This window comes from Hypomesus nipponensis, chromosome 9 (genome assembly GCF_054491055.1).
Source record: "Hypomesus nipponensis isolate SF chromosome 9, ASM5449105v1, whole genome shotgun sequence".
Lineage (NCBI taxonomy): Eukaryota > Metazoa > Chordata > Actinopteri > Osmeriformes > Osmeridae > Hypomesus > Hypomesus nipponensis.
In genome coordinates, this window is record NC_140369.1 from 11,758,034 (window position 1) to 11,770,905 (window position 12,872).

Below are 12,872 nucleotides of genomic sequence, written 5' to 3' on the forward strand. Positions count from 1 at the left end.
TGAAATTATTCAATTGTGGTGCTTTGTGCTGATCTTTTACAAACACTTGTTAATGACAGCCTCAGCTATTTATGCCGAATCAGACAATAACACATTTCTGGATCATTCTAAATCTAACCCAGTCCCCCCAGAGATCACCCTTTATTTAACTAATCTGAAGGCTAGTTATTGGACATTTCTGATGCACTCCAGGTCTCCCAAATTGTGTAAAGTGGATAAACCAAATAATTGATGATTTCTCTTCAGAATGACCTTGGTAGAGCAAATATTACATTAAACATAAACCTTTACCAATCGATGCATATACATTTACAAAGTACTTTACCATGTAGTAAATCCTTGCACATCCTCATATATTTGGCAAGTGAGTGGGTCCAGATCTATTCAGTTTTCAACTATAGAAACCTAAGCAACATTTGAATTCAGTGAGAAATGTGAGGGGGTTTGATGCTGCTAAGGGGCCTCCTAGTAGCTGTTTAGTTAAGATTAATTTCCCAACGGGATCAATGTGGAATGAGTATTCTAATCTCTGTGCCTTACATTCCCATGACATACAAGGTAACTTCAGAAGGTCCTCCCTCAACCACCAAACCATTGCCTTGATTTCGACTTTATTTTCCCAATGTGTTTTCTGTTCAAACACAATCGAGTTCCACAGAAAGGCACTTATGGAGAGAGAAATTATATCTATTTCCAATCAAAGTATCATGAGATCTTGGATTTACAATGATTAAATGGGTTTCTAAGATAATATCAAACTGACTGGTTGAGTACTGTATAATGTTGAAATCCTCTTGACATACTTTATGAAAACATGATGCTTGAGGTTTGTCCTAAATGACCTAAGAATGTTTTTTTCTTTATATTTAATTTAGGTATCCTGAATGTTCTAAAATGCTAAAAGAAAAAAAACATACTGCGCTATACTATATCTATACTGCTCTAATTCTACAATGCATCGGCAATTATGTAATGTGTAAAGTCCGTTGGAAACGTCAATGCACATTAAATCAATGTTAAATCACTGTCCAAACACTGTGGGACTTAGTGAACATGTGACTGTGTAACTATGTTGAGTTTATTTAGAAAAGATGATTTGGTGCATAAGACAACTTTTTGATGGCATGCCATAGTTTCACCCATATCTGCCTCAATATGTCAGTATACTGCCCTAGGTGGGTTACACATTGTCTGGCTTCAGTAAGATTGAGATTTGGGAGCCAATTAGTTCACTTACTTCACAAGACAAGACAAGGAAAGCTGCAGTTCACTGATAAACAGTGACATTTGAGTTTTAGGCCTACAGTAGTTACTCTTCTAGTTTTGTCTCATTTTCCTTTGATAAAATACGAATATGCGCAGGCACACACACATATTGACTAAACCTTAATTGCCATGAATTCATTTCCAACTAAAATGGGCAAAGCCATTTTAAGTGGGGTCATTAACAACTTACTTACTCAGGGTCACTCCGAATCATAGCTCTTCTCGTGTGCGCGCGCGACTGATGTCGTACCACAGCCCCTAGCGGGTTGTGCTTGTCCTGTTTTTGCTTTCACCTCACAAGCTATAAAGGCTTACTTCAATGTGCGCCTGAAGTACAACAGCGAGTCCTGCACTGTTCTCTACCGTGAGTGCACTATTGAGCTGTCTTTCACTCAACAAGTCTTTCAAAGAAACGTAAAATGCGTGTTCTGAAAAACAACCCGGATACCTCCTGATTTTACTTTCAAGACCCAACAATTATCCGTTGGTTTACGTTCGGATACGGCACATTTACTGTCACTTGTTTTTATCTGTTAAATTGATTTTTTTTTACGCATGGCTAGTGCGCCACAGATGGATCTGAAAGTTTTGCTTTTTATCGGGCTAACAGCTGTTTTGGCAAATGGTAGGCTAAGTGTCATTGTTATTTACTATAATATGGTAAAAAGTGATTGCACGATAAGAAATAAGGAAACCATTGATGTATCGAACCTACATGTTCATTACATTTCTGAAATGAATAGCCAAAAACGTTATATAGTTTGTCGATTGTGATAATTGTCCATTGACTAAACAGTGTTGTGTTAAGAAACTTGTACATTTGTGAATGTGGCACCAGTTTTTTTTTTTTACCTCAACCCATCATCCCTTGTTAACCTAGTGCTGTGTTCTTCCGTAGCTGCTCTAGTTCATTGAAAGATTCACAAATAAATCACATGCATTAATCTAGAATATGAGGTTTTATATAAGGAGCTTATTAATGTCATATTTAGCATTTAACACAAGATTTCCAAATATTTTTTAGGATCTCCAACACGCAAGGATGTGAGTCAAAGAAGAGAGCTGGTGTCTGCTAAAATGAGTGAACTCCTTGGGACCTCACCAGAGCAGCTAGGCAGGGTTGCCTCCAACAGCAATGGTTCACAGTGTCCCCAGTGTCAGCTGTCACAGCCTCGAAGACGTTCCAAGAGATGCACATGTTACACTTACAAAGACAAGGAATGTGTCTACTATTGTCACTTGGACATTATCTGGATCAACACCCCAGAGTAAGTGTGATGAACATTTCTCACTAATTCATTTTCACAATAACATGAACTTAACCCTATTCATCTTAAATATGTCTGTGATGTTGGGCCAGTTGTCCTAGTAATATTCCTTCAACATTAAAACACAAGCTACACTTTAAATACAACAAATATACTGAGCTATTACTTTAGACCATATGTCAATAACCATAGTAAAAAAAGCGTTTTTGGTGCATAGGAATTGCAATGTCATTAAATGATTAAGTGTTAGGATAGGTTTTAACAAAAGTGTAAGAAGGCACAGCATGGGGGAGGGGTGTTTGGACTAGGAGAGAGTGAATCTTGTAAAGGGGCAAGTGAAGGTTGTGTCACCGAAACAAGATCGATGTTAATCTTCACTCACCCTTGGAAAGCCTAACTGCCCCCATACCAAGTTTCACATGTGCAAAACTTGTACCACTAAGCCATTAGGAACTGTAACTACATGGCAGTAACTACAATGTTGTTATACGGTATTGCTATGTTGTGACATGATAGTTTATGTTAATATAAACATAAAACTTAATATAAGGTGTTTGTCAAGAATTATTTTTGAATTTAAGTTTCGAAGGCATTATAAACTTGGGAGTAGTACTAGTAGTAATAGAAGATTAATGAGTCGTGTCATAGTGTACTAGTTCCCAAGCTCTCGACCAGAACAACCTTAACTCGCCTATGCCTAGATTACTAATATGTTCTGAAGCCAAACAGCTCTTAACTAAAGGTTTTTCATGTTAACTTTCCCATGATTTATGTATTTATGATCATCTAATTTGAACTATTTTCTGCCAATATGTAGATGTGTGTAATGTAGCTACCAAACTGCTACTACACTAATGTTCTGCACCAGAAAAACTGAAAATGTAATAACAATATTACTAGTGCTGACAAACACATGTATGGTATTTACTACACAATAAATTATGTATACAGCATGTGGCAGATATCTAGTAAGTCACTGGCTTCATCTCCCTAAGCAGTAATACCTTTAAAGAGAAATTAACAACTTTCACAAGTAATCAAATCTTACCTTCCTTTTTACATCTGTCCGTTACAGCAGATGTAATTATCCCTCTCTTTCTTTCTCTATCCAGATTCATATTTTTCCAATGACTACATGACCCTCCAACCTTGCCTAACATTACTTTTCAAATACAGTACTTGTTATTTGTCAAGCCGGCTATGCCCTGCAGATACCCTGACATGAAAGAAAAACATGTCTATTTTCTTTGAACAAAATACCATGATAATTCTGAAATGGGCTAACTTTGTGAAACTAATAGTTCATGAAATACCCCACTTCAAAGAGCAACTTAAAGCATTAACATTCCAGTGATAATTGATTGTAAAATTGCTATAACACTAAGAACATTTTATGTTGAAAAAAGGTTTTCAACACAAGACAATGTAAATGACAGTGTATGCTAGCTGTTCAGTGATTTATGTTTTTAGCACCCCATTCATTGCATATTGCCTGAACTCATGTTACAGGCTCCTGGGGTGTGAGTGTATATAACCTGTATGTCAAGGCCAAAGGCACCGCTTAAACCCAAAGGGTCACTAGAGTTTCTGACTGGCATCTGAGTCTAGCTGGCGGGATTCTGGGGTGGATTTGAGTCTAAGTTCTGATAGAAATGACAGGGGTGATGATATGCATCTTTACTCTTTGAGAAGCAAGTCCCTGGGATTGAGGATGTATTGTGGCTCAGATGCCAGATGGTTCATGAGGAGACCATAAATACACAGCAGGAGCCTCTGTCACACAGTGGAGCCAGGTCTCCCACCCTGTCTGTACAGACATTAGACAAGCCTTCTATGCTCACTTTGATTTATGAAGGGATCCTATGCACTTTATGTAGCTGTCCGGTTTTCTAAGAAACCAGGTGGACAGGGAGTGCCACAGGAGACATGCTGCTCAACAGGAGTCATGCACAGCGTTAAGGAATGAAGAGGGGATATATTGGGTTTTCCACCGCCCTGGTGACTTTGAGAGGGAGTTCCTCCATGTGGTTCCTCCTGTGTTTTGTAAACAACTGTGCCAGCCACTAGAGCAGAACATCCAAAGAGCTCCTTGGAGACCATCCTCTATTTACATGCACAGTTTAAACGCAATTATTGTGAATAATGGACTAACCCTGCACAGCATCTGCTGAGGACAAGCATGACTAGAGAGCTTTCATTCCCCTCTTGAATCAAACTACCCAGCGCGCTCTTGCTTCAATATTAGAGACTGATTATTATTATTCTTGACATTGTGAAATGGCAATAGTGCAGCTCAATGTCTTGATTTGATCTCATCAACTCTGCTCTGAAGTTCATGGAGATCTGCGGTCTGGACATTTTAATTAGCCTCCTCAGTTCTATCCATCTCTTCAGGAACGGTGTGACTAATCACTTCCGTTCTGGGTTTATAAGTATTAAGAAATCTGTAGTTTGAATAGAGAATCTCAAATCTAAAAACACAGTGTCGCTTACAGCCTTTCTGAGAATTTATAGTAGAAAGGGAACAACCAAGATAACACACAGCCAACAGGTGTTTATCAGGTGGACACTACATCATGGACCCATGACTGTCATCAGAACATAATATAGATTACAGTAGGAATATATTCATGAATAATAAGACAGAATACAATATCAGATAATACGTCAATAGTAATAATAATAATACTTTATTTATACAGCACATTTCATACAAGAATTGCAGCTCAAGATGCTTTACATAAAAACAATAAAAACAATAATACATATTATAAAAGTAATAAAACCCTTCTGAACACAGGCCGCAGTCTTTGAGGTATCTCAAGCCACAGTCTTTGTGGTTTCCCAATATAGATAAAAATGTAACTTCACAAAACACAAGCCGCAGTCTTTGCAGGAATCCAAAAGACACAGGACGCAGTCTTTGCGGTATCTCGAGCCGCAGTCTTTGAGGTATCTCGAGCCACAGTCTTTGTGGTTTCCCAATATAAATAAAACTCAACAAAACAAAAGCCGCAGTCTTTGCGTGAATTAAAATCAATAGAAAACATAATGTAAGTAATAAAAGTATTAAAACCCTTCTGAGATAAAATTAAAATGCTTTGGGAAAAATATTTTGAAAATGTCTAGTGACCTCTAATAGGCCTGCATTTGATGATCACAGTGTTTTAGCTGGTGTGTAGTTAGTAAGAGAGTTAGCAATGTAGCTAGGTCCTTGTCCATTTAGAACTTTGTATGTGAGGAGAAGCACCTTAAAGTCAAGTTTAAAGCCAGTGTAAAGTAGCTAGAACAGGACTAATGTGTTCTCTCCTTTTAGTTTTGGTCAATAATCTAGCTGCAGAGTTTTGAATGAGCTGTAGTCTTTCATAGTTTTCTTGGGAAGACCAGCGAAAAGTACGTTACAGTAGTCCAGCAATGATCCACTACTGTGATTAACATAAGCACATAATAAATCCCTGATTTCTTCAACAATTCCAAGAGGTAGTCGTCAGTTCTTAAAAAGTTAATTTTGTGTATTGTATTTTAACCCTTGTTATCACAATTCAAGTCAAACAAAGGCATACATTTTGCAGTATCCCTGAGTATTTTTCAAATGTAAACATGTTTGTGAATGTCTCAGCTTGTCACCAAGGGAGAACCTCAAGGCTCAATCTCTTCACTGTGCCCTATTTAAAACTAATTACTTCTGTTATAATTCACACCTTGAACTTCCCAAACTTGTTCTGCCAAGCATGTTCTGTTTGGGCTCCTAAACCACATATCCCTACGTCTACCCCTTCATTCAGGATTCAGGATCAGGTTTTTTTTCCAATCATTTTTTTTCTTCACATTTTGTACTCAGACATTTTACTGTATGTTTAGTGTTGTTGTGCTAGTAATGTTGTTTTTGTTGCTGCTGTGTGTTGCATGTTGCTATCATGTTGTCTTGATACCATGTTATGTTGCTACATTGATGTGCTCTCTGTCATACACAAGATTTTTCAGACACAGGGCCTCTCCCAGAGTCTCTACAAAGTCAATGTCGGGTTTCTTGTGTGATGTGCTAGTTTCCACAGTTGGTTGCTGTTTTCCTGCTGTTTGTTTGCTGATGCCATAAAGAATGGGTTTTAACTAACCTGCATGGTCAAAATATATTTTTTAATAACATTTATATTTGCAGGCACACTGTTCCTTATGGGATGTCCAACTATAGAGGCTCAGAGCGTGTGCGCCGCTCCACCCAGACAGAGAGTGGAGGAAAACAGGCCGAGTCACAACGCTGTGTTTGTGCCCTGCAGAGTGACACAGCGTGCAGCAGTTTCTGCAAGGAGAGGTAAAACAACAACACATATAAGTGACAACATGCAACTACATGTTTGTTCTGTACATAGTTGTTAAGGGAGCAATAGTGTGCTCTTCAGACACGACATAGGAAACAAAATGAACTTAAGTGTTTTCACTTGGCACATGCTTTATCTGTGCAGCAACTTACTTCTGTATCTTTCTTTTCTACAGGGAAAGGAAGCCATAGTCAACTGTCTTAAGACCGTTCTGTGATTATCAGTTCTACCTGTCATGACACAGCCATGTTCACCTTAAAGAGCCTTTCGCCCTGACTGAGATGTATTATAGGATCCCACAGTGACATTGTACACTTAAAAAACCTAGGTAAAGTAATATATCAAGTGTATACCTCCATAGACATCCAGTCATGGACATGTAATTCAGTGGGCACCTTGCTGGACTGTACCACAGCTAACTGTCTTGTCAGCCAACTAAAGGACTGATAACTGAAAATCTTCTATTTTCAAGTTTGACATTTAGGAGAGAAACTAGAGAAGAGGGACGTTCATGAAGTGCTCCTTCTGTCCATCTCTTTATGTATCTGCCCCCGCAGATGGGAGGTGTTTTTCATTATTTTTCCATCAGCTGGCTTCGATATGCAAGACAGTCAGATCAAGAAAAAGGCCTATATGGACAATGAGCATTGGCCCGGAAAGACTAATACACAAAATGTTTCTCTTGGTGCCTAGTGCACCCTCAAAACATCTACATAATAAATATATGCTAAGACTTTCCTATTTTTATCTTGATGTGGATCTACACTAATCCAAGACTGGCAAGCCGGTGCACTTGAAGTGGACATAAAATGATCTGAAGGGGTTATTGGTTTTTGTATGTCTCACATATTTGATTCATATGGTCAAGTTACATGTTTTCCCCTAGAAGAAAATATGCCAGAACTATATGCTGTGACTCACAAGATCATGTTGTATCCATATAAAAAGTAAAAGTGTTCATACTAACCATTTCGATAAGAATCTGAATTTCAAAGGTATTTTTTTAATTAATTTTCAGTCTTGTGGAAGTCCTGTGATCAGACCTTGGATGACTATGACCATCACCAGTCCGGTGTTCTGAGGGAAGGTACTCAAAGGGAGGGGCCACATAGTGTGTCCCTGGCTGAGGCTTAACACATATAAACAGAATGTCACTGGATCCATAGAGGTATTTCATATCGGGGAATGCTTTAGACCTCTATGAATATCTACAAATGCTAAACTATCTGTAACTAGTAACAGCTCTGTTGATATGGATCAAATGGCAGAAGATGGGGTTTTATGTATTGGGCAGTCATTTGATTATTCCCAGACGTTCTATAGAGAGTATTTCTCTGACAAAAGGAAGAATCAGCTTTCTTGCCTTTTTAGGTAGATTATGTGGAATTGCCTAAAGTCTCACATTTTATCAAAAATGTCAATTGAGCTTTTGAATGAAATATGCTTAAAATGACCAGTTTAGTGGAGTTACAAGGTTTACACTTTTATGAGTATGCAGGAAACAACACGGTTAGTCTTTTGTTCCACTAATTAGCTGAACTGGGACACTTACGGTTGTGATCTTACAAAGTTAACGAGAAACATACCTACAAATACTGTCCTGTCCAGTTTGTATACTGTCTACAGGATAGTGATATAAAATAGGAATCTTGCTATCTCTATCAATATCATGGGCATAATGGAAGGTATTATACTACATGGACATAATACTATATTTTTACTTCAGCTCTGTTCTGTATCATGTGAATCATTATTGTGGTCAAATGGTCAAGAAAGGATTTGGAAAATGTACAGTACTGGTAGGTTGATGCTATGCTTCCAATAATGTTATGTATGTGAACAATTTGAGCCGTAGTCTACTAATAAATCCTAAATTGCCCGATTGTCCTCTTGTTCAACAAGGAGTGTATCTCAACCTGTGACAGGTAGATCACTACTGTAGTTTTGTCAAGCTGATGTTTTGTTTCGTGATTCAAAGGATTTCGATTTAATCATTTAGGAGACGCTCTTATCCAGAGCAACTTACAGTAAGTACAGGGACATTCCCCCCGAGGCAAATAGAGTAAAGTGCCTTACCCAAGGACACAATGTCATTTGGCACAGCCAGGAATCAAACCTTGATATATCCGTGACAAATGAATGTTGCAACGTTCTTTAAAAAAATAATGATTACCGGTATGTACTGCATGGGCATCAACTACCACCACCAGCACAAGGGGCTCATTAGTATTTTATTCATTAGACTGCATGCTACGTCTAGATAAATGTCCCCTGATTGGAATCAATCATTATACACTGGGTTAGTGCAGACACTTTGGTCTCGGATCTATGTCAGTGCCTCTGAGAGGATCTGCAGGAAGCACACTGTTGCTCCTGGAGCTAAACTACATTATATAATGCGTACAGGTACATGCATGATAGATATCATCCGCCCTTTGTTTCTTAGTGCTATTGCTTTTGGCAGAAGTGGCACATTCAGTCTCCAAGATATGAAGCTGTGCTTAAACTAAATGATTTAAGCAGAGCATCTCTTCACATATGCAGATAAAAAAAACACATGATTGGAAACATGTTCCAGTTAATCTGACATACTTGAAGCAAAGTTAGTGACATCCACAAATATGAAACAAAAAAGCATTGGCAATGGTTCGCTTTTTGGATGACTACCACAGTTTTTTTTCTTTTCTCGCGAGAGAACAAGTTTGGCTATGTAAAAAAGAACCAAGTGTATGTTCCATTCATCAAATGCTCACTTTGGAAAGATTGGATATTACTGTCTTTTGTTTTGTAGACATAGATGTATTCAGCTATAAATAGTATAATGGGAGTAAAACTGAGCTCAATACATTAATAACTGTGATCAAATACTTACAGTATAGATGTGTGTTCTTGGGTTAGCCTAAGAAGAAGATACTAAGTTTGCTTTTGGCAGCAAAGACAAAAAACTTTAAGGGGGTGTAGTTTTCCCCTACTATCTCATGCTCGTCAATTACATCCAAAAGTACATTCCACTTTTGTCATTATGCTACATAGCAAAATATTCATCTTGTAAATGACTCCCAGTCATCTGTCCCTTGCAGGGGGACAGAGTTATATATTACTGTATAATGGATGGCCTATTATCAGATATGCATTCAATTTCTTTCCTTTTTGCTTTAATCCATCTATAGAGCAGCCACTGCAAGCCAGATCTAGTTCACATTATTCTCTGAGGGACATTTTTACCTTGTACATTGAAGATTAATTCATTTTTTATTCTCAGACACATCATGGAGTAGAATGTACAATTACAGTTGTTACAACTGTAATAATTACAAGAAGCTAAAAACAGGATTGATGCAAAGTTACTTCAGTTAACCTAGGCCAGAGAAGCTTAGTCAATTGGGGAGTCAAGGACTTCCAATGAAATTGTTCACAGCCAACTACAAACTATATAAAATTTGTCAACCAAGATGTCTAACGTTATGTCAAAGGAGATGTAGTCTAGTCTTAGCATGCTCTCGTTTTTGGCAATGTGGTTGTCTTTACACAGAATCTACTGAATGTGTCAAACTCAATGGAAAATCCCCATCTCAGTTGGAACAGAATATTTATTGACAATTTATTTATTTGTATTTTACTAAATGTATGGTTCATAAATATGTATTCTTTATGCATTTTTATAAAAGTTTGATATTGTTTTTCATTGTGGAAGGAAATACGTTTTTCAGTCTGTCGTGGCCAATACTCCATATTCCAGTATAGAAGAGCACACAATAGTTTTTCTTATTTTGGAGGGAGTTTTATCACAAGCCTAAAATCCAAAGATAAACGCAGAAAGAAAGAAAACTCCTTATATTTTCCAGCCAAAAGATGCAATTTGCACATTTTTCTACAAAGAGCAGCCTGTGGCTTTGGTGTTGGCAGGGTATCTTTAGCTGTTTATTATGGGTGGGTGTAACAACTTTGGCCGCACAGTTCAGTCATGGGGTCAAACACTGACCCTTCAAAATAACCCATCAGTGACTGGAGCATTCTAATCACATAGACATCCAGTATTTAACAATATTCTCTGTCAAGTAATAAATGAACAGCAAATGTATTTTGTCTGGTAAGTGGAAATACTAATGTTGGTCAAAAGTATTTTGAGTCTGTCCAACAGATAACAATTATGTTCTTTTGACTGATCAACATCCAAGCATCTGTACAAGGCAAACAGACACATGTGATTTTTCTTGTATTAAAAACATATTTAAATATACTGTGGCTTAGCTTTAGCTATTATTATATATTATTCTTACATTTTATTGGTAAGATGAATGCATGGATGGGCATGGGTTTCATTTGAACAAACTTTTCATCACCCTAGATACAAACAGTACCCCATGCTCTGCTGCTAATTATTGGTGGGGACATTTCATTGGCTGTTTGACATTGAAAGGGACATGTCCCTACAGTCTACCCCCAAACCTATGCCTGTGGGTATCCATCGTACAGTACATACAGTTCCACTGGTTGCATCCTTGTCATTATCCGGATGTAATGATATCCCTCAGGGAACAAGGCCTGGTGGGATCATCCGTTCTCACACAGCTTCTCCAGACTTGTGGTCATGACTCAGCCATGTTAATAAGCAGTCTCTGACAGAGTCTAGGAATCACTTTAGTAGGCAAAGGTGAGAGAAAGGACACTCACCACAGGTTTTGACATCTCAGTGCCCTTTCTAGCACTTTGTAGTAGTGTTCTAGTCCCTTGTAGTTACTAAACTCGGTCAAAATGAACTGTACAGAGTTGACATGCAGACTCCCCAAGACCCTACCCAGTTCCCCGGATCGTACAGTATCATTATTGCCAGAGGGCATTGTGAATTAACATTTTTGTAAACACAGATTAACAGGATCTCTTTTAGTTGGAGCTGACCAATGTGTTGTCCTTGTTGACCCACAGTAATCTATCTTTTAAAATGTATGTGTTTGTGGGTTTGCGATCAGCTTGATCATCTGAGAGGATGGGGATCTGTGGAAGGGGTTTGGAGCCCATGTTTACCTTTAAAGACACTTAAAGGGGCACAAGTTGTTTGTACTCTTTGAACTAAACTAGGTGTTTAGTTCTCTCTGTACAAGTACTGCAATGAATATGAATATATAGAATCCAGGCTTTTAGCTTGGTTGATATGTAGATCTTGTTGCCTCTCATTCAAAATGGTTTAAATTGGTTCTACAAGAATTCCATGAAATTTATAGATTTGTTATCACAATAACCATGAGCATCAGACCACATGAAACATTTTACTTGTGCATTCCTTACAACTATTCTGAATCAGTATGATAGTCGGAATGAAAACTATTCAGTAGAGAAAAGATTAGGAGAATATCTACTTGTGTTGAATTATATTAAACCTGTGCTCCTTTTAGATTATTTGTTTTGCATTGATCTCTAAATATGAGTCAAATTGTTTTGTTAATTGATGACATTAAGATTTTAACTCATACTGATAGCGTGAAAACTTTCACACTGTTTCACAACAGCATGTAACAAACTGTGCCAAAAACTACATTCTCAATGCATTGTTCATTTACTTAAAGTATAGTCAAACAAAACAGTTTGGATTGGCATTTCACATTCGACTCAACCTGACAAACTCAGTGCTTAAACAAAAATGTTATTTTTTCATTGGTTCCTGAAACACAAATCAAAGATAAATCATTTACTTAAAATAATAATTACACATACTTTGTGATAGGATAGTTACAACCACTGATCGCAGAGCACAACATTTAAAACCGCTTAAGTAAAGAGCCCCCTGCTGTATTATCTGCAAGACGGATCACTTCAAATCACAAATCTTTTCATTTTGGTTCTGTTCTTTTGCTCCAAGCATGGAACAGTTTCTCAGCATTGTGCCTCAGTTCAGCATGGTTTGAGAGGTCCCCTCCTATTGGTCCACAGCCTATACTCTAAGGTAAACAACATAAGCCCTAAGGTTAGGCTAAAAAAACAATCTCCAAAGACACTTGATGCGGGAGCCACAATACACAGC

The 12,872-nt window shown here is 37.7% G+C and overlaps 1 protein-coding gene across 2 annotated transcripts; it reads left to right on the plus strand.

Annotated features, from left to right (window-relative positions):
• Nucleotides 1-1,623: 1,623 nt before the first annotated feature.
• LOC146272945 (endothelin-3) lies at nucleotides 1,624-7,589 on the plus strand. 2 transcript variants are annotated; one of them, XR_014766606.1, is made up of 5 exons: nucleotides 1,624-1,891; nucleotides 2,291-2,534; nucleotides 6,694-6,846; nucleotides 7,029-7,181; nucleotides 7,326-7,589. XR_014766606.1 is itself a non-coding variant. In XM_084705324.1 (4 exons), the coding sequence occupies exons 1-4, from the start codon at nucleotides 1,822-1,824 to the stop codon at nucleotides 7,042-7,044; spliced, it is 483 nt and encodes a 160-aa protein (XP_084561450.1). In that variant the 5' UTR covers nucleotides 1,624-1,821; the 3' UTR covers nucleotides 7,045-7,589. The 2 variants fall into 2 exon arrangements, 1 of the variants encoding a protein (XP_084561450.1); XM_084705324.1 differs by having other exon boundaries at nucleotides 7,029-7,589.
• The last annotated feature ends 5,283 nt before the right edge of the window (nucleotides 7,590-12,872 follow it).

Coding starts and splice junctions, on each gene's coding strand:
- LOC146272945 (XM_084705324.1), top strand. CDS start 1,822: ATGGCTAGTGCGCCACAGATGGATCTGAAAGTTTTGCTTTTTATCGGG. Junction 1,892..2,290: donor AACAGCTGTTTTGGCAAATG/GTAGGCTAAGTG, acceptor AATATTTTTTAG/GATCTCCAACACGCAAGGAT. Junction 2,535..6,693: donor ATCTGGATCAACACCCCAGA/GTAAGTGTGATG, acceptor TTATATTTGCAG/GCACACTGTTCCTTATGGGA.